The 26,304-nt window shown below is 42.5% G+C and overlaps 1 protein-coding gene across 2 annotated transcripts; it reads right to left on the bottom strand.

Annotated features, from left to right (window-relative positions):
- Positions 1 to 43: 43 nt before the first annotated feature.
- Positions 44 to 24,628, bottom strand: P2RX7 (purinergic receptor P2X 7). 2 transcript variants are annotated; one of them, XM_060785479.2, is made up of 14 exons: positions 24,547 to 24,628; positions 24,270 to 24,380; positions 20,752 to 20,884; positions 18,470 to 18,541; positions 16,460 to 16,532; positions 14,136 to 14,232; positions 13,420 to 13,500; positions 13,032 to 13,161; positions 11,890 to 12,026; positions 8,091 to 8,184; positions 5,922 to 5,987; positions 5,644 to 5,760; positions 3,666 to 3,764; positions 44 to 2,844 (listed from the first exon to the last, which is right to left on the bottom strand). In XM_060785479.2, the coding sequence occupies exons 1-14, from the start codon at positions 24,564 to 24,566 to the stop codon at positions 2,353 to 2,355; spliced, it is 1,722 nt and encodes a 573-aa protein (XP_060641462.2). In that variant the 5' UTR covers positions 24,567 to 24,628; the 3' UTR covers positions 44 to 2,352. The 2 variants fall into 2 exon arrangements, with proteins under 2 accessions (XP_060641462.2, XP_060641463.2); XM_060785480.2 differs by lacking the exon at positions 24,547 to 24,628 and having other exon boundaries at positions 24,270 to 24,514.
- Positions 24,629 to 26,304: the final 1,676 nt, after the last annotated feature.

Here is a 26,304-nt window from a genome sequence, read left to right as displayed (position 1 = left end):
CCCCTACTATCCCCAACCCACAAACCTACCCTACCCCCTCCGATCCACTTCTCTATCCCCATCTATCACGCCTTCCTACTTTCTTATCCTCTAGATATGTTCCCCCTCGTTTTATTGTATTCTGAAAACTTTTAATAAAAATACATTTTTTAAAAAGCTGCCTCAAAGAGAAAACAGTGTTGTGGAGCTCCATACTGTGCAGAAGGCATCTGCAAACCATCAGTGATCTATGCATGCAGTCTTCCAGAGGTCTTGAATTATATGATCAGCCATGCTGGCTGGGAATAATGAGGGATAGAGTCCAACATACCTGGGGATCCCCTGTTTGGACAGTGGAAATCCTACATGATATACGATGATGATGATGATATGTGTTACCTCATGGCTCAAGGTGGGTACAACATGGTTTAAACATAGAAAAAGTATACTATTAAAATGCATATACTGCCGTAAATAGCCTATTATTTTAAAGCTATACACCCTTTGTAAAAGGCATTTCTTGCTCTTTCCTATACCAGCCTCCAAAATTAAGCAATAAGCACAATGTCAGTTTTATTAGATTTGTATGTGCCTCCAAGTCAACAGTGGCTTCTTGTGATGACCTTATCAGAGGGTCTTCTTGGCAAGGTTTATTCACAAGGGGCTCGTCACCATTGGCTTTGTTCGAGGGTGCAAGTGTGGGACGTGCCCAAGCGGTAAGTCATGTCTGAGTGCCGAGTTAAACTCTGGTATCCTAGCTCAGTATTTCAAAACAGCAGTTGAGTTGGCTACTTACTTAGTTTTTATCTTTTACCCATCTGAACAAATCAGCTTGTCGCAGTCATGTTACTGAAAGATAAACGAATCCAAACAGCTCTGGAACAAGAGGCACAAAGGCATAGATGCCTCCCCAGTGAAAGCCACCAGCTAAGATGACCTGGATCCTTTCTCATACACAAGGAATTACTTTGTTCCTGCCTAGGAAAGAACAGTAGCAGGCAAGCAAGCATGCAAAGAATCAGGTCTGATTCCAGAATTCACTGATATAAAAAGAAACTATCTATAAAGAAAGCAGCACAGATAAAGCATAACGGAAGTTACACACATTGTGATACAGATCAACATTTTGAGATGTGTCAGCTCCATGAAGTGTTTATGCCCTTGGCTAAAACATAGGAGAATACCATATACCATCCAGCTGTGGACAAGTCTACATAGGGATCATTGCCCAAACACGAATCAAGGAACATGAAAGGCACTGCAAACTACTTCAACCAGAGAAGTCAGCCATAGCAGAGCACCTGATGAACCAACCTGGACACAGCATATTATTTGAGAACACAGAAATGCTGGACCACTCTAACAACTACCATGTCAGGCTACAAAGCCATTGAAATCCACAAGCATGTGGACAATTTCAAAAGAAAGGAACAAACAATGAAAATGAAGAAAATCTGGCTATCACTGTTAAAAAAACTCTAAAATTATAACAGTAAATAAAGAACAACATTCAAACACAGGGGAACTCCAGGCAAGAAACAATCAGAGACAGCTAATCACCTCTCAACAAAGGATACCCCCAGGCAGTAAAAAGCCACCAAAAAACTGTCAGGCCATCAAATGCTAATCAAGGTGGCCGATTGAAACATTCACACCTAGCTCCAACAGACAAGAGTTCTTTTTTCCACCCTGGACGTCATTCCACAGATATATAAATCCAATTTCACTAGTTTCCAATAGACCTCACAACCTCTGAGGATGCCTGCCATAGATGCAGGTGTAACGTCAGGAAAGAATGCTTCTAAAACATGGCCATACAGCCCAAAAAACCTACAACAACCCATAGGAGAATACTGTCAGGGATGCTGTTTTTCCCCATACGTGATGTACATGTAAGAAGATGGAAAATTATTGGTCTGAGATTTATACATTATTTTTTTAAATTAAAGGTCAAGTTTTTAAACTCACCAGAAATGTTTTTCTTGAGTACTAGGGATAGGATAGGATATAAACACAGACTGCTCCTTCAATGTGTGACAACAGTGACAAGAATGCTATTATAGCTCAAATATGGAAATAGACAGATTGGGAACAGAAGAACAGATTGTAAAAGTTGCAGAACTTGCCTAAGCGAAGTGGACTGTACAGGATAAACCAACTGGAGACTCTCGGAAAGACTGGAAACAGTGTATAGATTTCTTGAGCAACAAGACAACCAACTCCCCAGGCAACTGGTTGGCTATTGTGTGAATGAAATGCTGGACAAGAGAGGCCTTCAGAGTGAAGGAGTTGGGTGTTCCTTGTGCCCAGAAGCTCTCATGGCAGGCCCTAAGGCTCCCTGTAGAACCAGCTTTATTCCCACACTCCAGAGTTTCAGTGAAGAGTTTTTTGTTGGCTCTTAAAGCCCGTGTACTCGCCCTTCTCACTAGGAAAAGCATCTCTGATCTTCCATCTGCAGCAGCTTGGCAGAACAGCTCTTTCTTCCAACTCCTCCCCAAAGCGCCAGTGAATGTACTGTTCATAGGCACAGTGCCGGAGCCCCTTGTTGAGATCGGCCCTTAGGTCCAACAAGGGGTCAGTGTAGAGGAGGATAAACTCCAGCCTCGGCCTAGAAAGCACCAGCTGTTCGAACAACGCCGAGGCCGCAATGCAAGCCCCCTCCTTCCTTCGGCAGCAGAGCTGCTCCCAATGGCGCTCCGTCGGACGGCATTCCCCACAGCTGCACCAAGGGGGACGCTCACGGGACGGAGAGGCCACCCGGTCGTTTTGGAGGGGCTGCAGCTCCTGGGGGGTTCCACGAGATCTTGCTTCGTTTGGGGGCTTCAAGAGGAGTTTTGGGGCCCGCTTAAAGTTGCCTGTTTGTCTCTGTGATCAAAAGACAATACATATGCATCATCAAATGACCAGGTTATTTCTGTTTGGTGTTGCGTGTGACTTGGGGGGGGGGGGGCATCCTCCCACAAAGAAAGTACGATGGTGAAAGTTGGGTTGACCTGGAAACTTTTAAACAGAGGCTGGATGGCCATCTATCAGGGATACTTTGAATGTGGAAAACTACATGGCAGGAGGTTGGACTAGATGGCCCATGTGGTCTCTTCCAACTCTATCATTCTATAATAGTCAGCATGGCCAATGCCCAGGGATTCTGGGAGTTGAAGTCCAACATATAAGGATAACTTTATTCTTATTCTTCCTTTCTCCCTAGATTGGAAAAAAAACATTACGAAGTCCATATATTTGGGGTTTTTTTCAACCTGTTCCTGGGGTTATTTGGGGTGTTGCTTCAGAAAATTGCATTGGATAGGCTACATCAGCTCCAGTTTCTTAGATATTGCTATAATGGTTTTCTATGGATGAGCAGATGGCAACTGGTATATGGCATTGTGTTCTGTATCTCAAAAATTAGAGCTGATAGGAGGATGGATACTAGTGTCATTTTTGGAAACAGCAGGTCAAATGTACCCAGAAATAGATCTAACATTTGAGGCACCAAAATGTGTGTTGGCCAGTGTTATATTTGTTGACATTTATGTATCCATACAGAGAAATACCTATATGCCTATGTATGTGAATATGTATATGTTCACATACATAGGCACGCACACACACAAAAAAGATGCTCATCCGTATGAATGTTACAAAGACACACTTGAATTTGATCAAATGCCCAAGAAGTGATAACTCACATGAACAATTTTGCCTTTAATATTCTGTAGGCTTGTCTTCAGCAATTTGTCGATCATAAAGATGTGCGGCTCATCGACGAACGTCACATACAACACAGTCTGTTCGTTAAAAGAAAAACAAAGACATTTTTGTATTAAGCCTGGAGGAATGTTTGCATTTCACAGAGAAGGTAAGGGCAAGCGGACACCCGCCAACAGTCACTCTAAGACAGAACAGAACTGCTCAAAACCACAGCACAATAAGAAATAAACAAGGAGCTGTTCTGAAGTGACTGCAAGAGATCCAAAGCTCTGGAAGTGAAACAGCCTTGGTCACCTTAGTGGATGGTCTATGCAGAGAACTGGACAAGAGGAGTGTGTCTCTGTTGGTTCTCTTGAACCTCTCAGTGGCTATTGATATCATAGACCACGGTATCCTTCTGGGACACCTTGCAGGAATGGGGCTTGGGGGTACTGTCTTACAGCAGCTCTGGTCCTTCCTGGAGGACCGTCCCCAGAAGGTGTTGCTGGAGGACACCTGCTAGATATCATAGCCATTGTCCTGTGGAGTCCCACATGGCCCAGTACTGTCCCCCATGTTGTTTAACATCTACATGAAGCCACTAGGAGAGACCATCCAGAGTTTTGGAGTTCAATGTCACCTGTATGCAGATGACATCCAACTCTATCACTCCTTTCCACCTGCTGCTAAGGAGGATGTTCAGGTCCTGAACCGGTGCTTGGCAGCTGTGGTGGTCTGGATAAGGCCAAATAAACTGAAACTAAATCCAGACAAGACAGAGGTACTCCTGATCAGTCATAAGGTCAAACAGGGTATAGGGTACACTCCCTCTGAAGACAAAGGTTTGCAACTTGGGAGTTCTAGATTCATCACTGAGTCTAGAAACCCAGGTCTTGGTGGTGGCCAGGGGAACTTTTGCGCAATTAAAACTTGTGTGCTCGCACCTTGAGAAGCCAGACTTGTACCATGCTTGTTACATCCCGAATGGACTACTGCAATGCACTCATTGTGGGATTGCCTTTGAAGACTGTTCAGAAGCTTCAAGTGGTCCAACAGACGGCAGCCAGATTACTCACCAGAGCAGCGTACAAGGAGCTTACAACCCCCGTTGCACCAGCTCCACTGGTTGCCAGTCTGCTACTAGCAAAGTTCAAAGTGCTGGCTTTAGCCTATAAAGCCCTAAACTGTTCTGGCTCAACTTATCTGTCTGAAAGCATCTCCTTCTATGAACCATCTCAGGGGTGAAGATTGTCTGGGGAGGTCCTGTTCTTGGCCCCACCTCCTTTGCAGGAGCAGTTGGTGAGGACAAGGGACAGGTCCTTCTTAGTGGTGGCCCCTCAGCTGTAGAACTCCCTCCCAAGCAAAATCAGGTCAGCCCCCTCCCTCCTGATCTTCAGAAGGAAAGTAAAAACATGGCTGTGGGACCAAGCCTTTGATCAGTAGTACAGTGAAATAAGTAAAGATGGAATATGTGCAATAACAATTGGAACGGCTTGACTATGATTTTGGATTCCGTGGTTTTTATTAATGGGTTTGAATGTTTACGTGGCTTTTTAATTTTATGTTTTTAATGTATGTGTTTATTTTATTATGTCTGTTTGATATGGCATCAAATTGTTGCCTACTGTAAGGCCGCTCTGAGTCCCCTTTGGGGTGAGAAGGGCAGGGTGTAATTACAGTAAATAAATAATAAATACATTTTCCTAGCTGTCCTATGTGTTGAAGGAGAACACCCAAAAAAGTTTTACTCCTGTTCAGTGGAAACGTTCTTCCAGACCCAGATCCCTTTAGATCTAGGCTGAGTAGGTCCCATCGTTAGTAAAGGAGTAAACATCCTCTTGATGTACATAGAATTGGTGAAGTAAGGAAGAAAAAAAATCTTCCCACATCTTTATACTCTCTTCTTTGCAGTGAGGTGAACTCTGCAGCTACAACCATGAACAGTGGCAGGCTATTAATATGAGATGTATCTCTCACCCATCTTGGTCCAGGCACTGATTCACACTTTTTCTTGTAATAATACTCCCTCACTGGATCATATTTGCAGCAGGCGCATGAGTAGGATGTGATAAGAAAATCGACAGTTAGCTGAGCCTGTGAAAAGGGGAAAGAGGTTGTTATATCATTACTAATTTAAAAACATATATATCGATCCTTTCCAAAAGAATCAACATTCAAATACTGCATTGTCTCAAAGAAGCCAATTTTGAAATAATTCATTCTTTCTCACCATGAGATGGAAAACTGTCTCTTACCAGGCCAAAGTAGGACAGCGCTGAACCTATGTACACCAGCAGTTCAAAGAAATCAAATTGCCCTGCCTTTGGGAAAAGAAAAAAAGAACGCAAGACATTATTATTTTGTAAATAAGGGAAGAGAGGAATTGCTTCTCGGTGCTTTTCCTGGGAGAGGATCTGGTTTCTTTGCAAAAATGTGCAAAGGAGGCCAATAAGGCTACTGAGTCATTGAGCATTCAAAGTGCACGCAATAAACTAAAAAGAGGTTTTCAGTTAAAATGTCAAGTGAACAGTGTTAGCCATGACTATACATATACATTCCATCTATCTGACAATGACTTTCTAAGGCAGTGGTTCTCAACCTGTGGGTCTCTAGATCATAGAATCCTAGAGTTGAAAGAGACCTCGTGGGCCATCCAGTCCAACCCCCTGCCAAGAAGCAGGAAAATCGCATTCAAAGCACCCCCGACAGATGGCCACCCAGCCTCTGTTTAAAAGCCTCCAAAGAAGGAGCCTCCACCACACTCTGCTAAACAGCTCTCACAGTCAGGAAGTTCTTCCTAATGTTCAGATGGAATCTCCTTTCTTGTAGTTTGAAGCCATTGTTCTGCCTCCTAGTCTCCAAGGTCAGATGTTTGGCCTTCAACTCCCAGAAATTCTAACAGCTGGTAAACTGGCTGGGATTTCTAGGAGTTGTAGGCCAAAATACCTGGGGAGCCACGGGTTGAGAGCCACTGTTCTAAGGTCTTTGGCAGCCAAGAGTCCTTCCCATCATCTGCTAACTGAACTTTTTACAATATGTGGACAATGAGGACCGAACTTGGGATCTTCTAAACTTTCAACCATACTGGTGCCTTTGTGAATTGGTAATTGGATATTTATTTATTTATTTACGATATTTATATGCCGCCCTTCTCACCCCAAAGGGGGCTCAGAGTGGCTTACAAGTAATATGTAAATACAATATATTATATAATTGTATGAGCAAATAACTGTAATTAGTACCTTAACAAAGAACTGAATGGAATATCATCTGCATTTTTTCTTCTTGTATTTTCCTACATAAACAAGCTAGAAACCTTTCTTCATTCATGCTGGACACTAGGGGAGGGACTCTGAGACCCCATCAACACTGCCATATAATTGCATTGAACTGGATCCTATGGCAGTGCAGATTCATATAATGCAGTTCAATGAGGTTACAACTGTATTATATGGCAGTGGGGGGCTGGACGCCCTGCACTTTTGTGATGGCTACAGCTCTAGATGGTGGAATCACTGAAGTTTGTGGAGAACAGCAAACTAGACACTCACAAGAAGAGCTCAGATCTGTCATTTACTACATATATTAAAACGTTCTAGCAGCCCAGACTCTTCTATAATAATTTCCCATGCATACCTATGACAACTTTTCTTCTGTTGTCAAGAAACACTATCTGAACTAGGGATGTAGTGGGGAGAGATGGAAGCAATTCATGGCCAGGGCCCTACTCTGAAAGACCCCTCCCCCTCTTGCCTCCTTTTTTAAAACAGCATTAACGCAATCACTAAGGTTGCTGTGAGTTTTCCAGGGTGTCTTGCCACATTCCAGAAGCATTCTCTCCTGACGTTTCACCCACATCTATGGCAGGCATTTAAGCGATTGTGAGGTCAGTTGGAAACTAGGCAAGTGAGGTTGATATACAAACCTGTGGAATAATGTCCAGGGTAGGAGAAAGCACTCTTTTCTATTGGAGGCAAGTGGGAATGTTGCAATTGGCCAGCTTGATTAGCATTGAATGGCCTTGCTACTTCAAAGCCTGGTTGCTTCCTGCCATTCAAGTTGCAAGGCCATTCAATGCTAATCAAGCTGGCCAATTGCAACATTCTCTCTTGCCTCAAGCAGACAAGAGTTCTTTCACCCACCCTGGACATTATTCCACAGGTATGTATATAAACCTCACTGGCCTAGTTTCCAACAGACCTCACAAAATTTGAGAATGCCTGCCATAGATGTGGGTGAAACTTCTGGAGGGAATGCTTCTGGAACATGGCCAGACAGCCTGGAAAACTCACAGCAACTCAGTGATTCTGGCCATTAAAGTCTTCAACAACACAATCACTAAGGTGTCATTTGGCCCTAAAAGCCCTGTCTCTCCACATATAAAAATATAGAGGTAGAACAAGGAAAATGAGGATAACATTTACCATGCCAAACACAAGGATGTCGAAGCGTATGCCGTAGGCTTTGATCAGGGTCCTCTCCTCCCTCCCGTTGGCCTGCTTGTAATACCGAGCATATCTAGAATGACCAAACAAGGTTTGAGAAAGGGTTATATTGAGGTGGAAGAAACGAGGAGGGATTTCTGAAGCTCCCAAGTGTCTGGAAAATCTTTTCCTGCCCACGAGCTTCAAAAGACAGCATGAAATATTTTGTGCCTTTTAGTCAACTCAATAAAAGATTTTGGATTGAGGGGTGCTATTGATTTTTTAGGCAACATTTCACTATACTTGCACCTTGACCTCCCCTGCAATTTTTTTTCCGTGTCAGGAGCAACTTGAGAAACTGCAAGTTGCTTCTGCTGTGAGAGAATTGGCCGTCTGCAAGGACGTTGCCCAGGGGATGCCCGGATATTTTGATGTTTTTACCATCCTTGTGGGAGGCTTTTCTCAGGTCCCCACATGGGGAGCTGGAGCTGACAGAGGGAGCTCATCCACGCTCTCCCTGGATTCTAACTTCGGTTCTGCTTGCATATGGGTTTAACCCATGGCGCCACCGGGGTTCCTTCCCTGCAATGATTTACACTCACTTTGCTGAGGCATGTTTTACTAGCAAAGGTTCAGGTTCTGCTGACATTCAGGACCAACCCTATTTTTCAAAACCAGCAAAAGGTACTTTGGATTTTCCCACTGAATGGCATTTTTCATAAATAAAGCCAAGTTTCAAAACTAATGTCAGCATGTGGGTTTTTCCAAAGGAAATATGGACTAAATATAATCCTAAGCCCCTCCTATCCAAATTCCACCAATCTCATGAACAATTCCTTTTCAGGAAGTGAAAGCGAAAGTGAGATAGGCAGCTCACAAACATCACAAGGCTAGAAGCTGATGTTAGGATTAACCGTTTTTAATACAGTAGAGTCTCGCTTATCCAACCTTCGCTCATCCAACGTTCTGTATTATCCAACACAGTCTGCCTCTCGCCCGGATCCACAACTGTTTCAATACATTGCGATGTTTGGGTGCTAAATTTGTAAATACAGTAATTACTACAGAACGTTACCGTGTATTGAACTGCTTTTTCTGTTGATGTGTTGTAAAATGTGATGTTTTGGTGCTTAATTTGTAAATACAGTAATTACTAAATAACATTACCGTGTATTGAACTGTTTTTTCTGTTGATTTGTTGTAAAACGTGATGGTTTGGTGCTTAATTTGTAAATACAGTCATTAGTAAATAATGTTACAGTGTACTGAACTGCTTTTTCTGTTGATTTGTTGTAAAACGTGATGTTTTGGTGCTTAATTTGTAAATACAGTAATTACTAAATAATGTTACCATGTCTTCAACTGCTTTTTCTGTTGATTTGTTGTAAAACATGATGTTTTGGTGCTTAATTTGTAAAATCATAACGTAATTTGACATTTAATAGGCTTTTCTTTAATCCCTCATTATCCAACATATTCGCTTATCCAACGTTCTGCCGTTTATGTTGGATAAACAAGACTCTACTGTAATAATAATTACAACAACAATGCATTTTAGAATGATCTGTATGTGTTGTCTGTTGTTTTAATGCAATCTCTTTGGCCAATTCCTTCCACAGCACCAGGTACTCCTTGGTCATCTCCCAACCAATGACTAACCATGGCTGACCTTCCTTAGCTTTCAAAATCATTAGGGATCTGGTAACTTTTAGGGCAGGCATGGGCAAACTTTTTAACTTGGGTACCACATGGCGGACCGGAGAGGGATGGGTGGGCTGGGGGGGGGGGGTCTCCCCAAGTCCGTTCCCTGCCCTTTCCTCCCCTTCCTCTTCTCTTTGGGAAGCAGAAAGTGAAGGAAAGACGGGAAATGTTTGGATCACAAAAGGGTTGGCCTTGGTCAGGATGAGATGGTGGATGGAAAGAAAAAGTGTATCCACTAGACCACATATTGCCTACTCCTAATATAGAATCCTAGAATCCCAGAGTTGGAACAGACACCCAAGGGTCATACAGTCCAAGCCCCTGTCATGCAGGAAGGCACAATCAAAGCATTCCCAATAGCCTTTGCAGAAAAGTCTACAGAGAAGGAGACTCCACCACACTCCCAGGCATCTTATGCCACTCTCCAACAGTTCTTACTAATCTTTTCAACCGAATCTCTTTCCCTGTCATTTGAATCCATTGCTCCCTTGTGCCCTGGTCTTTAGAGTAGCAGAAAGACCGTTTTCCCCCTCCCTACTCCTCAAAATTCCCTCTCTAACTTCTCTTCTCCCAGCTAAACATCCCCCAGGAGGAAGGAAAAAGCGAAGGAAAGAGAGGAAGGGTGGAAAGGAATGGAGGAAGGGAGGAAAGAGAGAAGGAAGGAAAGACAAAAGGGAAGGAAGGAAGGAAGGAGAAAGAGAGAAAGGGACGGAAGAAAGAAGAAAGAGGGAAGGAAGGATGAAAAGGTGGAAGGGAAGGAAGGAGGGAGGGAGGAGAAAGAGAGAGAGGGACGGAAGAAAGAAGAAAGAGGGAAGGAAAGAGAGAAGGAAGGAAGAAAAGGATGGTGAGAGAGAGAGAAGGGCTGCATCCAGGCCCCGAGCCTGGGTTTGCCCAAAGCTGCTTTAGAGTATTTAGGTGCATTTTTAGCAGTGTTGATGACCAATGACTGTTCTGTACTTTAACTTGTTACTATACTTTTATTTGCAGGGAAATGCTTTTAAGGATAATTTTCAGGGGATTTCCCCTTTCAGTTAGCAAAGGCCCTTTTTCTTTACTGGTTCAATGGATTTTTAAAGTTGCATTTTAAAATAATGAATTGAAATCAGAAATAACTTCTTACAAAACTGTACCAAGCAATGGCTAATAATAATAATAATAATCATCATCATCATCATCATATCATAATAATTATTATTATTATCACGATCGTGTTAAAAAACAAGGTATGGATTGTTGATGTTGCAATCCCAGGTGACAGCAGGATTGAAGAGAAACAACTGGAAAAGCTGACACGATATGAGGATTTAAAGAGAGAACTGCAAAGACTCTGGCACAAGCCAGTCAACATGGTCCCAGTGGTGATTGGCACACTGGGTGCAGTGCCTAAAGACCTGTGCCTGCACTTAAACACAATCGGCATTGACAAGATTACCATCTGCCAGCTGCAAAAGGCCACCTTACTGGGATCTGCACACATTATTCGCCAATATATCACACAGTCCTAGACACTTGGGAAGTGTCCGACGTGTGATCCAATACAACCGCCAGCAGACTGACCTTGTCTGCTGTGGACTCATCTTGTTGTGTTTCAGATAATAGATAATAATAATAATATCATCTTGTAAAAATGGTAATAATAAATGGTAATAAAAATGATGGGGGAGCCAAAATGTTGAAGATGTTCTGTACTCTGTAATAAACCTGTGCACAGGCTGATAAAAAGTAATGAAAAAGACACAGCTCTGTTCTCCAGCAGGAAAAGGCATTTTGGGATTCCAGTCCAGAAGAAAAGAAGGAGGAGGAGGAGGAGGAGGAGATAACGACAATGATGTTGGGTGACTTTTGCAGACTGCAGAACTACAGCCTTATCATTCTACTTCAGCTGCCGTAGACATTTAGAATTCTCCGCCACAGAACTCTATTGCTTCATCAAACTCCAAACTCCAGGGTTCCCTAGGATGCAGTCATGGCAGCTAAAGCAGAATCATACTGCTATAACTTTAATATGAAAGGGCTTCAAGAAGCTTGAAGTGACATCTCACTGAGACATCCTATAATCAGAATCTCAACGGAACAGGTCTTTCATAATTTCTTTTACCTAAAATTGTAGCCAGGGTACAACGCCTCACTGGTTTTCTTGTCATCCAGGCGCCGGAAACCATACTTGGGTTGACAACGGTGACGCCATTTGTCCAGGTTACAATCCCAATTAATTTCAATGCCCATGATGCCACCCTTGAAAGGAAGAGTAAAATGAGCTCTTTTTAAATAGGGTTGATGATCAGCAGAGAAAAAGAGAGTTGTAATTAGCTTCAAAAACTGAATTGTAATCCCATGCCAAGCGCATTGTACTTTGCCAAAAGAGTGTGTCAAAATCAGGAAAATGCTCAAGGGACAGTAAACACAAGTTCTGAAGATTGCTGTCCAATCCCCTCAAAAATGCAATTTGTTTCACCAAAGTAAAAGAAAAATAAGAGAATTGTATTTTATGTCAAAAGCATTGCATAAATAAGTATTAAAACTGATAAAACAGTTTTAGCACATGCGGCTAAATAATTTTTGACCAAAACGGATGACAGCCACCACATTGTCTATAGCTTTGAACAATTCTTCCTCTGTACATGAGGCAGGGCATTGTGGATAAGCATACAGATGCAGAGCTGTCTGTTCTGCTCCACAGCTGCACAAGGTGGAAGATTCTTCTAGGTAGGGCCATTTTACCAGGTTGTCTTTTGATCTGCCAACTCCACTTCTGAGTCTGTTCAGGGACTTCCAAGTAGCCCATTCTTGGTTTGCCCTGGAGGAAGACCCTTGGGTGGGGGGCATCCAATTGGGATTTCCTGATTTAGCTGCCCAGAGGGATACTCTTGCTGTTACTGGGAGAACTTTAAGAGGAGTGGTGGTTCTCATGAAGCTTTTCCTTCATTTAAATCTAATGGAAGGATGCTGATAGCCATGCAGTGGATGAATTTCAGAGTGTTCAACCTTATTTCTCTCATAGTTAGCAGCAACTTCCGGTTGCGCAACAAAAAATAACTTGTTCACAGAGACAGTGTTTCTGAGCTCACTGATTTGGTTGTTTTTAAGAGAAGGCCCAAGGCCCAAGGGGGGCGGTTCTGCTTTATTTTGCTTACCCTGAGATGTCTATACAAAGAAAATAATAAATGGCCAAATATCTGTCCAAGAACAAAAAAAGAAAAGAAAGAAAAGTATTCTACAAAAATAAGCCATGCCACAGACCTGAACAGCCACCTCTGAAAAGTTTTCTCCTGATAACTGGAGGATATCTCCTAGCCTGAAAATGGGACAGGAAGAAGCCGTTCTCTCGTTGTATGTGCAGGAAGTATTAAATTCCGGTGAAATATTTCTTCTGCAAGGAATCAGGGCAAAAGTCAATATTAAACTCTTTATAATACACAACTTCTATACATCTGGTCTGCGGAGAGGGAGGACAACTATCCAATCTATTCATTTCCTAAACTCAAGGGTTATCAGTCCACAGAGCTTCAATTTAACTGAACATTAAGTTTAGTTTATTTTGCACTCCAGCCCTGTGAAGCATCCAGGCATGCAGATCATCTGATCCATTTTTAAAACAGGAACAGCTGAATCAGACATTGGTACTTACGTTGTGAAATTAAACTTTGGAAAGTGGATGTTGTTTTTGATGAGGACAGTGAAATTTTCAGCACTCCTCAAAATAGCAGGCCTAGAAGGAGAGACCACACATGGCAGTAAGGTTTCAACAAGCCCCCAGCTGGTAAAGCCGATAACCATCATCATACTCTTTAAGAATTAGCTAGAACACTGTGTCTTCAACTGTGGGTCCCAGCCCCAAATCGGGTGTCCTTTGCTCAGTGTTGGGATCCCTAAAATTTGTCAAAGTAAAAGGTTTCTGAATGCCACCTAGTGGCTGTTTTAGGCATTGACGAGAATCTGTTGTGCAGGGTTTACAGTAGTCTGCAGAAGATGCTTCCGCCGTACTTCATAAAAAGGAAAATCAGCTTGTTTTGCAAGTCTTGCAAAGGCTGATTTGTTATCAGTAAATATTTGATTTTTATACCTATTTTACATACCTATATCTCTGGGGTCATGCAAACATTTCTCACACGGAAGGAAAGGGGTTCCAAGTGAAAAAGTTTAAGAAGCACTGAGCTTGAAAGACATCGTGGATTTCATGCTGAGAGAATTGGAAAGCCTCCAGAAACTGTGAACAGCCCTCATAAAGATTGTTAGTGTTGTAAATAAATCCAAAGGTTGCATGGCCACCATCCAGCTAAATGCTAATGAAAGGAAAGGAGGATGGAGGCAATCCAAAGACAGACATGATGGGCTATGCCTTACTCAGGGGCACTTTTCATTGATTCCACAGGACACCATGCCTTCACCTCACACGTTTTCAATGTTGAGTTATACTGCACACATTTCCCGGTCTGGATTCCTGCAGGAAGGAGAAAACCATTTTCATTCAAGGAACATCACCTTGAAGTTCATTTACTTTGTGTTGTCTCTTTCACAAAAAAGAAAACAACTTTTACAGCTATAGAAGTCAAACAGGATCCAAAGTGTTAGAATTCAAAGACATGGCTGCACAAGTCTAGAATATCAGTATTGTATCACTTTGGAGACTGAGTATGAAGGTGGCAGCTTAAGCTTTCACAGACTAAGTCTGCGTCATTGGATGCATCTGATGAAGCAGATTTCTTTGTTGCACACATCAACAATAACCAAACACTGTAAAAATGTGAAAAGGCTTCTTTTCACATTATGGAGCTATTTGAAAATTATGGGCAAGAATTATGATTTGTGTCTTGCTGGACCCTATAGCATTGCTTTGTACTGCATTGGAAGAAGTGGGTTTATATCAGGGATCCCCAAACTAAGGTCTCCACAGTCATTTCCCCGGTCTCTGCCTTAAACTGCAGACTTAGAGTTTTTCTAACTATGAAACGACTTGAAGGCACATAACACAATAATTCTAATTAATTTGACTCTCTCTTCAGCCAAAAGCAGGCCCACATTTCCATTGAAATACTGATAAGTTTATGTTGGTTAAAATAGTTTTTCATTTTAAATATGTGCACAGGAATTTGTTCTTTTTTTTTCAAACCACAGTCCGGCCCCACAACAATTTGAGAGATAGAGCACTGGGCCTCAGCTTAAATGTTTGCAGACCCCTGAACTAATACCTACTGTGTTATCACTGATTGGCAGGTGGCCATTAAATACCTTTAATAAAGAAACGTGGAAAATATCTGCTAGGGGTCAACTGCATGTCCAGTTTATTTAAAGTAACTATAATATCTTTTCTTTATTTATGACTAGCTTGGGTCCGTGGTGTTGGCCGGGTTATTTGAAAAAGTCAGTTTTTTAATTGTACAAAATGCATAAGGTTGTGGATGAACTACAACTCATATAATGTCAGGTTAACCCCGAAAAAGTTTTGTTATGTTGGGCAAGTTTGCTCTAGATGCATCATCAATGGGCTTCAGTGTGTTCTCTGGCTGTAGGGTAAACTACAACTCCCACTATGGTGAGTCAGTCCCCTCAAACCCCTCCAGAAGGTAGAGTTAGTCATGGAGGTTCTATGTGCTAAGTTTAATCCAGGTCTATCATCGGTAGAGGTCACCGTTTCGCTGGTTGTGGGTGAACTACAAATCCCAGAAAGGAAGGTCAGTTTCCTCCAAACCCCTCCAGTATTCAAATTTGTGCATATCAGGTACATGTGCCAAGTTTGGTCCAGATCCATCAGTGTTTGGGTTCACAGTGCTCTCTGGGTGTAGGTGAACTACAGCTCCCCCAAATCACGGTGAATTTTCCCCAAAAACCTCCAGTACTTTTTGCTGGTCAAGGGGACTGTGTGTGCCAAGTTTGGTTCTATTCCATCTTTGGTGGAGTTCAGAGTGTTCATTGATTGCAGGTGAACTAGACTTCCCAGGACCTACAACTCCTATAAACTATGGTGAATTCTTCCCAAACCTCTCTAGTATGTTCTGTTCCTGATCAATTCCTCTGTTTGCTGTGTGCCATAGAAAATAATAGGAAAGGGTTATGGGAGAGACAATGGGCGGGGTCATGCAAATTCCACACCAATGGAGACAGTAAGAAACACTAGGATGTCTGTCTAAAATCTAGGATGAAATTGTCCCCATATGAAAGTCTTGGGTGGTGTGCAGTATGGTGTTTGTGGAGGACATTGGCAGGGCTCTTGGACATGTTCATGGCGCTCGCTATAATCTGCAATGTCATTTGAGGGAGCATCTATGGTGTTGCCTGAGTAGTGGGAGCTATAGCTGTTTGTGGTGGCAGGAGCTTGTCTGTGTAAGTTGACACCCCAGCCATACACATGCATGCACAAGCACACATATTTTCACTTTTATTATGTGTATAGATTACAAGATATTTGTAAGGTTAAAACATGATAACACCACCTATCACTCAGTGCCATGCCTCTTTGAAATAGAAAATAACAAAGTGTGCTGTGGCATATTAAAGACTTAACACATTCACTGTTGTATGACCTCTTGCATACTATAGCTGATATTTTTCTTTGAGTTTCCCATCATGGATCAAGTACAAAATAAATTGCTCAGTAATGCAATGGAAGACAGCTTTGAACACACTACAAAGGGCTTTTGCAGTGAGTTAACAAGATTATGTTGACATACCATTACTTATGGGATCCACACCACCTTTCGTACAACTTCTGTCGGTAGTACAAATTGCTTTGGCAATGGGGAACTGAGCAAAAGAAAAATGGGGGGGGGGGGGGTGTTAAATATACAATTTCTACTGGAATATTTCACAACATGCATTTTGTTTTAGCCTTCCCTCTTCCTCAACAATTATCTCTCTTATGATGGGTAACACATCGGTCATATTTGCACCACTGATGGCCCAACTGTTTCTAGCAGGAGCTAACTAGAAATATAGCTTGGCTACTTCAGTTGCTCTCGGGGAAATTGCTTTGTGTCAATCTGCTTTCTATAATTGTCCTTATGCATCCACTTACAATATGTGTGTATATTATTTCTTATAGTTGTGTTGCTGTAAGTTTTTCGGATTGTATGGCCATGTTCCAGAATCATTCTCTCCTGACGTTTCACCTTTATCTATGCCAGGCATCTTCAGAGGTTGTGAGGTCTGTTGGAGACTAGGAAAATTGGGTTTATATATCTGTGGAATGTCTAGGGTGGGAGAAAGAACTCTTGTCTGCTTGAGGTATGTGTGAATGTTTCAACTGGCCACCTTGATTAGCATTTAATGTCCTAGCAGTTTTCAAGGTGTGGCTTCTTACTGCCTGGGGTAATCCTTCGTTGAGAGGTGATTAGCTGTCTCTGATTGTTTCTTGTCTGGAGTTCCCCTGTTTTTGAAAGTTGTTCTTTATTTACTGTTATGATCAATTTTAGATTTTTTAAAATACTAGCAGCCAGATTTTGTTCGTTTTTATGGTTTCTTCCTTTCTGTTGAAATTGTCCACATGCTTGTGGATTTCAGTGGCTTCTGTGTAGTCTGACATGGTGGTTGTGAGAGTGGTCCAGCATTTCTGTGTTCTCAAATAATATGCTGTGTCCAAGTTGGTTCATCAGGTGCTCTGCTATGGCTAACTTCTCTGGTTGGAGTAGTGTGCAGTGCCTTTCATGTTCCTTGATTCGTGTTTAGGCAATGCTGCGTTTGGTGGTCCCTATGTAGACTTGCCCACAGCTGCATGGTATATGGTAGACTCCTGCAGAAGTGAGAGGATCCCTCTTGTCTTTTGCTGAACGTAGCATTTGTTGGATTTTCTTGGTGGGTCTGTAGATTGTTTGTAGGTTGTGTTTCTTCATCAGCTTCCCAATGCTGTCAGTGGTTCCCTTGATGTATGGCAAGAACACTTTTCCTCTGGGTGGATCTTTGTCTTTACTCTCATGGCTTACAGCTCTTCTGATGTCTGTGGTGGCCTGTAAAGCCCAGTTTAGGTGGTTCAGTTAGTCTTGGAGGAGATGGGGTTCACAGATTCTTTTTGCACGGTCTCCCAGGGCTTTAATGGTGCTTATTTTTTGGCTTGGGTGGTGGTTGGAGTTTTTATGTAGTTATCTATTATGAGTTCTTTCGCCCACGCTGTACATTCCACAGATATATGAACCCCATTTTCCTAGTTTCCAACAGACCTCACAACCTCTGAGGATGCCTTCCATAGATGTAGGCAAAACGTCAGGAGATAATGCTTCTGGAACATGGCCATACAGCAACCCGGTGATTCCGGCCATGAAAGCCTTTGACAATACATCTTCTAGTTGTATTGCTCATGTAGCAAAAATGATCCTACTCACTCCTAAGCAGACTCGGGAGAAGCCCACTCTTTGTAACAGAAAGAACTATTTGTCAAAGGGGAGACAGAGTAACCCCAAAGCATAGATTTCTAAACACTGACACTGATCCACACATATGGCACTAAACAATCCCTGCATGCAAGGGGCCTGCAGATTCACAATGCGCAAAACAAACAGTCTCAACCAGTTGTGACATGCACTTCCTTTCCATCCAATGGGCTCAAATAGGTGGAAGGATGAGTTGGCATCTATAGACATAGGGTCGCTATAGTGATGAGACATGAATTCAAAACATCTGCTATTCATTGAGTAATTTTACTCCCCCCCCCCCCCCCCCCCCCGCCCAAAGGTTCGGATAATACTCACCTCCGGGCACACTCCCTGGGTCTGGCTTTCTGTCATGATGATATTGGTTACCACAAAAAAGGAATTTATTCCCTACACAGGAAAAGGTGGGGAGGGGAGAAAAGAGAGCTTTAAAACAAATTTACACATTCACATAGATGTTTTAAAAATGGATTAATTTCTCCCTAGGAGTCATTTACTCTATAGCTAGTAGCTCGCAAAGATGGCTGGAGGACATGGGGTCAACAGCATTGGTCAACAGTTAAGTCCCCTGTTCATCCAAACATCTCGGCATTCCCTGGGCAACATCCTTGCAGAAGGCCAATTCTCTCACACCAGAAGTGACTTACAGTTTCTCAAATCACTCCTGACACCCCCCTTTTTTTTTATGGGAGAGTAGATGTTTTTGGCATATCTCTGTTCCTAACAGTTTGAAGAGATATCCAGGTATATCAGTCTAACAGCTAAGAAACCTAATTGCCTTGCATAAATACAAGTGGATATTTACCATTAAAGAGAAGATTGACTCAAACAAGTTTTTTGGCTCTTCTCAGGAAGCTCATACTTTACAAAAGGGTTATGATTCTCCAAATGGTAATGAATGCCAATTAATCTCCAAAGGGTCACATTTCCAAAAGTCTTTGGAGACTCTGGTTTTTCAAAAGGTTAGGAACTAAAAAGTCATGCTTTTCCAAAAGGCTATGAATGCCTTTTCCAAAAAGGCTATGTGTCCAAAAGAATGGCATGGATCTGCCATTTAAAATCCCATTTCTAAGGATAGTCAGCAATCTGCTGAACTTAAGAGGGACAGAAGACAATTAGTCTATCCAGAATTTCTCAGGTCTTAGCCGATGGTTTGTTGACCAAAATAAAGGCTACTGACTGACTGACAGGCATTTCTCAGGCAACCCCTTTCAACCTGAGAATTTTTTACATGACCCCGGGGTTATATAAAATAGGGATAAAATCAAACATTTACTGATAACACATAAGCATTTGCAAGCCTTACTAAACAGCCTGGTTTCCCTTTTTGTGGAATACAACTGAGTCCACTATAAACATTGCATCTCAACAGATTCCTATAACTGGGGGGGTGTTCAAAAAACTTTAACTGCTGTCAAATATTTTGCGCAAAGGGGCCCCATTTGGAATTGGGGCCCACAGTTTAAGAAGCAGTGGCATCAAGTAGTCAGGCTACAAGCACATTCCTTAAAGGCGTACAGTTGGCCACAGTGGCAAGCTGGATGCTGGTTGAACTGGACCCTGGATCTGATCCAGCAAAACTCTGGTTATGCCTTTATAACCCAACAGTAAAACAAAAAATAGTATTATTATTATTATTATTATTATTATTATTATTATTATTATCTTCCTTTATATTCTGCCTTTTTCCAAGACTAGGACTTAAAGCAGATTAGAAATTTAATCTTATCTATCCTATCTATACACATGTGAAAATGTGTGTATGTGGCGGAGGTGTCCGCTTATGCAGACAGCCTCCAGCCTCCACAAATAGGCTATAGTTCCAAGTGCTGAGAAGCCTCCAAAGGCACTCTCACAACTGACATTGCAAGTTACAGTAAGCACCATGAACATGTGGCCCAAACAATGCCACAATGCTTTCATTCGGGAAGAATTTCATCCTAGCTTTGACATATTTCCTCCACCACAGGCAGGCATCCCAGGGTTCCTTGTATGGAATTTGCATGACCCCGCCCACTGCCTCTCCCTTAACCCTTTCCTACCCTTTCCTATTGCACACAGCAAACACAGAGGAATTGATCAACAACTGAACAAACTGGAGGGGGTCCAACAATTGACCAGAACCAAACTTGGTACAGAGAAACCCCACGATCAGCAGAACATACTGCAGGGGTTTGGGGAAAATGACCTTGATTTTGGGAGGTGTAGTTCACCTGTATCTCGAGAACACTCAACCCAGCTGACAACAGATCTGGACCACCCTTGGCACACAGACCCAACATGGCCAACTGTAAATACTGGCTGGGTTTGGGGAGGATTGACCCACGATTCTGGGAATTGTAGTTCACCCACATTGTTATGTATTTACTAATGGGAGCATTCATAAACAATGAAATCACAATCTGGCTTTTCCCTAATAAACAGTATTACTATTTAACTAAATTATATTACCTAACACCCTAAAACAAACATATTTTTTTCGAATAACCCGGATACTGCCGGGTACCCAAAATAGTTAAAAATAAATTAAAAGTGAACACCAGTCAGGGACATCACTAGAAGCCCATAATGTCCATTCCACCTTCAATTACAAGACTCACCTGCATGGGAATGGTATATTCCGCTGTGTCCCAAATCCTCATATCTGTCTGAGACACTCCTTTCACTTTGGTGTGTATCGAGCTGATGACATTGTCCTTCTTCTGGTAACGTTTGTCAGCAATAAGAACAACACTGAAGAGACAAAATGGGAAAAGGTTTGGGATGTCACACCTCATGAGCTCTCCCCCATCTTCCCATGTACCCATTTCCCAGATGGGGGACTGCAGTTTAGAAAGAGGGAGATCTCCTTCATAGGGCTGCCAGATGATGGGGATAAAATAGAATTTTATAGCTCACCCTTGTCCCTTTCAATAGCAATTCAGTGTACAGAACTACTTCTGTCATGTGGTCATTCAAGTTATAGAACATGTGTTGTCCGCCATCCTTTGTCATCATGGTTTCTCTAACTCCACTTTGAGATAATAGTGCATTGTTTGTTCTATGAATACGTTTTAGAGGATTTAAAAAAATCATCTAGCAGTGGTATAGTTTGAAAGTATCTCTTTAAGAGTCCCTGGCAACAGCATAACATTCATTCTGTGTGGGTGGAAATGTCATGTGCCAACCTGACAAAGCTGGGCTTGTCTAGAAGAAGGCCCTCCTCGTTTTAACCCAATGCCCAAGCGTGCCTTTGGAAATAAAACAACATTACAGATGAGATTGGCTTTGTCTATGCTGGCACAATCCAAATGGTTTCTCCATTTGTCAAACAAAGTTCCTTTCATTTTCCGCCACTGCCTTCGGTCATGTTTTCTCTAATCAAGAGATCTCAAACGCTTAGCATACACATTTCTACTCATTTGCTTGGCCAATTTTTAAAAAAAAAACACATTATTCTGGATTCTGGACTAATAAGACAATTCCTACTCTAAGGCTGACCACCTGAAAGACTACAGTAAGGAAAACAATTGAGAGGGGGAATAAGGAAAGTGACAGCAGGGACTGGTTCTTAGTTCCAAAAGGTTCTCTAAAGGGGCATCTACACTGTAGAATGAATGCTGCTTGACAACACTTGAACTGGCATGGTTCAATGTTATGGAATCCTGGGAGTGGTCGTTGATGAGGTACCTGTACCCTAAGGGCAGAGAAGGCTAAAGGCTTTGTAAAATAACGCCCAGAATTTCATGCCATTCAGCCATGGCAGTTCAGGTGGTACCAAACTGCAATCATTCTACAGTTTAGATCAGGCATCCGCAAACCGTGGCCCTCCAGCTGTTTGAGCCTTCAACTCCCAATTGTCAGGAATTCTGGGAGTTGAAGGCCCGAACAACTGGAGGGCCACAGTTTGAGCATGCCTGGTTTAGATGGATTCTAAGTTTCTCTCTTTCTTGCAGGGAGAAGAGAAGGGAGGTCCTGCAGTCTCTCATCTGATGAATAAATGGGGCTGGTCTAGTCTTCCTCCTGCTATAAGTTGTCATCTTGATTATGAATTGGATGAGAGACCAATATAATAATATAAAACTTTATTATATACCACTCTATCTCCCCGGGGGTACTCAGGGTGGTTTCCAAACAACTACATCAAAGCATACAGAGTCATAACATGAACAAAAAATAACAGTAACAGCAACATAAGCCTGGAATTACCAACAACCAGCAAATATGAAGAATCACCAGGGAAAACTAGAACACAGTTCTGGCTAAAGCCCTGGAGTATTCCTGCCAGACAGCGCTGCCAGAGCTGGCTGGCAAGCTCTGATTCAACATAAGGGTGGTTCTTATGTTCTTCTAATCTTCTTGGAAGGCAATGAATGGGACCATGTTCCTATCAGGGGATGAAGCGGTCTTGCCCACACTTTGCAATAAACCATGACAACACGCCTTTGCAATAAATCAAAACATTAAGAGCTGCATAGGAGAGATCCGAATCAGGCACAGGTCTACCAACACTGTATTTTGATTTTCTTGAAGGGCACACTTTAGGGCAGCGTTTCTCAACTTGTGGGTTGGGGCACCTCGGGGGGTCATGAGGGGGGTATCAGAGGGGTCTCCAAAGACCATCAGAAAACACAGTATTTTCTGTTGGTCATAGGGGTTCTGTGTGGGAAGTTTGGCACAATTCTGTCTCTGGTGGGGTTCAGAATGCTATAAATCCCAGCAACCACAACTCCCAAATGCCAAGGTCTGTTTTCCCCAAACTCCACCAGGTAATAGTATGAAAGCTGGGTATGGAAGCTCTGAGCCTTACACTCTTTCTGCTTCGCTCCTTCAGGAGCGATGTTTGTGCAACACAGAATGGAACACAGATATTATGGAAGGAATGGAAGAATTCTTTAATGGTAAAACCCTAAAGCTTACCCTAACCCTAATCCTACTCTAAACCTTTACCCTAACCCAAAACCTAATTCTAACCCTAATCCTAACTCCTACCCCAAACCATAAACCTACCTTAAGCTTTATCTTAACCCTCCCCTCCTTTCTATCCTTCCACCAAATTGAAGTATATTCCCACCCTCAGAGTGCCACTCTCCCCTTCCCTTATTCACAACCGCCATTGCGGAATGTGTGTAATGCTCGGAGCTTCCAGACCCAGCTATCATACTATCACCCTCCACCAGTGTTCACATTTGGGCATGTTGAGTTTTTGTGCCATGTTTGGTCCAGATCCATCATTTTTTGAGTCCACAGTGCTCTCTGGATGTAGGTGAACTACAACTCCAAAACTCAAGTTCAATGCCCACCATACCCTTCCAGAATTTTCTGTTGGTCATGGGAGTTCTGTGTGCCAAGTTTCGTCCAATTCCATTGTTGGTGGAGTTCAGAATGCTCTTTGATTGTAGGTGAACTATAAATCCCAGCAACTACAACTCCCAAATGACAAAATCAATCCTCCCAACCCCACAAGTATTCACATTTGGGCGTATTGGGTATTTGTGCCAAATTTGGTCCAGTGAATGAAAATACATACTACCTATCAGGTATTTACATCACAATTCATAACAGTAGCAAAGTTACATTTATGAAGTAGCAACAAAAAGAATTTTATGGTTGGGGGTCACCACAACATGAGGAACTGTATTAAGGGGTCACGGCATTAGGAAGGTTAAGAAACACTGCTTTAGGGAAATCAAAATCTGGCTGAGTTTAGGATTGTCGCTAGACCAGTTCAGCTGCTATTCACTATAGTTTATGCCATGAAGTGGATTGAAATAAATTTCCACTAAAGTTTTTCTTTTTTTATCGCACAGTTAAAAACTGTCAATAAAAATTCTCTGATTGGGATGCAGTCTGTTTAAAAACTCAAATGAAATGAAACAATAAACCGAGAAGCAAAATGCAATACCAAGATGAAACTGAAAGGGAAAAATAGCTCTACTAGCACTATGCAACAGTGTGGAGGCACCAAAACTATCCTTTGTTTTTATCTTAACTTTCAGATGCAAATTAAACTCACTTCCAGCAGTACTTACTTACATCAGGTCACACGGATTTGATTTCAACGGGAATCCTTTTCCAAGGCTTGCAGCCCCAAAGCAGTTTCTTTTCACCTACTCAACTTTGCCTTCTTTTCACTTACCTGACGTATGTGAAGACAACTGTATGAATGGCCCATTTGAGGCTCCCGTAGAAAATGCTCTGGAAGCGCACAACTCTGTTAGTCTCATATTCACAGATGTTCTTCAAAGAGCTGCAGGCGGCCATTGGCAGGGGAGAAAAAAGATCTCTTACTAGGCTGTCAGAGAACAACAGTTCCTTGGATTCTGGCTCCACACCCAAGCAGGCAGGGAAAAGCCAGTGACTTCAAGCTGCAGGGAGGGGGGAAAGAGCAAAGGAAGAGACATCAAATCAATCACCAGAATGATGCTGAAGCCATTGCTGCTTACAACCTGTTGCTGCTGCTTGCTGTTCTTTGAAAGGAAATCCTGCTGCAGACAAGAAAAGTGAAAGTAAAAGAAACACTTCAGTGACTAGCTTGAGTGGCCGGGTTATTTTAAAAAGTCAGTTTTTTAATTGTACAAAATGCATAAGGTTGTGGGTGAACTACAACTCATGCTAGGTTAACCCCGAAAAACTCCATCAGTACTTAAAGTTTGTTATGTTGGGCGAGTTTGCTCTAGATGCATCATTGGTGGGGTTCAGTGTGCTCTCCGCCTGTAGGGTAAACTACAATTTCCACTATGGTGAGTCAGTTCTGTGTGCCAAGTTAGTTCCAGGTCCATCGTTGGTGGAGTTCGGAGTGCTCTTAGATTGCAGGTGAACTATACATATCAGTACCTACAACTCCTAGCAATCCCAAACCTCTCTAGTTACTGATCAATTCCTCTGTTTCCTGCATGCCATAGAAAATAATAGGAAAGGGTTAAGGGAGAGGCAGTGGGCAGGGTCATGCAAATTCAACACCAATAGAGAGAGTAAGAATGTCAGTGGTGGAGAAAACACATAAAATCTAGGAGAAATTGTCCCCAAATGAAAGTCTTCACTTGGGTGGTAGGCAGTATGGTGTTTGTGGAGGACATTGGCAGGGCTCTTGGACATGTTCATGACGCTCACTATAACCTGCAGTGTCATTGGAGGGAGGGCCATTGGTGTCTCCTGAGTAGTGGGAATTATAGCTGTTTGTGGAGGCAGAAACTTATCTGTGTAAGTAGACACCCCAGCCACATACACACATACATATTTTAACTTCTATTATGTGCATAGAAGATTATATACAGAAAGCCTTTTGTGTTGATTTGGATGGTACTTTCCTCACTATTTCTATACTTTAACTGTATTTTCAAAACAGCTTTAAAACTAGTGTTTGATTGTGTCTCATTATTTCTTTACAGATATTGTTTTAACTTTTATTTGGTTTTAGCTCAAATTGTTATCTGTCTTGGATCCACACGAGGAGAAAACTGGGTATTAAATAAATAAGACGGGATGGCGCTTGGGAGTCTCTTCCAACTCTAGGAGTCTATATCAGGAGTAGGCAATACAGGGTCTCATGGATACACCTTTTATCTCCCATTCACCATCTCATCCTGATCTTCCTCTTCTCTTCTGGGATCTAAAAGAGAAGAGGAAGGGCAGGAAAGGGAAGAAAGGGGACTTGGAGAACCCCTCCCTCCATCCTGAGTACCGTTCCTGATCCTTCTCCATGGTGGGTTCCAAGCAATCTTTTGTCCAGCTGGTCATCCTGCCCCCTATCAGCCAATGGAGAGGGGAAATCTGCACTGGAAGCAGGGAAAACTCTCCGATTGGCTAATGGGTGTCGCAGTCCCGCCTCACGAAGGGAGTCCTCTCAGCTGGCTGTGGCGTCAAAGCCAGTTTTGCCAATCAGTGCGATGCCGACTCCAGCTGGGGTGAGTGGGAAACACAAAGGATTTGAATGTATAAAACTCTATGTTTTGCTTGTATGAGGCATCTCAGCTTCCTTTAGCGCAGTGGTTCTCAACCTGGGGTCCCCAGATGTTTTTGGCCTTCAACTCCCAGAAATCCTAACAGCTGATAAACTGGCTGGGATTTCTGGGAGTTGTAGGCCAAAAACATCTGGGGACCCCAGGTTGAGGACCACGGGACCACGAGCTGTCATCCTTTCCAGCTGGATAAAGTAAAATACATCGGTGGCT

This window comes from Anolis sagrei, chromosome X (assembly GCF_037176765.1).
Source record: "Anolis sagrei isolate rAnoSag1 chromosome X, rAnoSag1.mat, whole genome shotgun sequence".
Lineage (NCBI taxonomy): Eukaryota > Metazoa > Chordata > Lepidosauria > Squamata > Dactyloidae > Anolis > Anolis sagrei.
Note: the sequence above shows the minus strand (reverse complement) of the source record. Positions and strands in the feature narration are given on the sequence as shown.

Coding starts and splice junctions, on each gene's coding strand:
- P2RX7 (XM_060785479.2), bottom strand. CDS start 24,566: ATGGCTTCAGCATCATTCTG. Junction 18,542..20,751: donor AATATACCATTCCCATGCAG/GTGAGTCTTGTA, acceptor TTTCCTGTGTAG/GGAATAAATTCCTTTTTTGT. Junction 5,761..5,921: donor CGCTGTCCTACTTTGGCCTG/GTAAGAGACAGT, acceptor CCCTTTTCACAG/GCTCAGCTAACTGTCGATTT.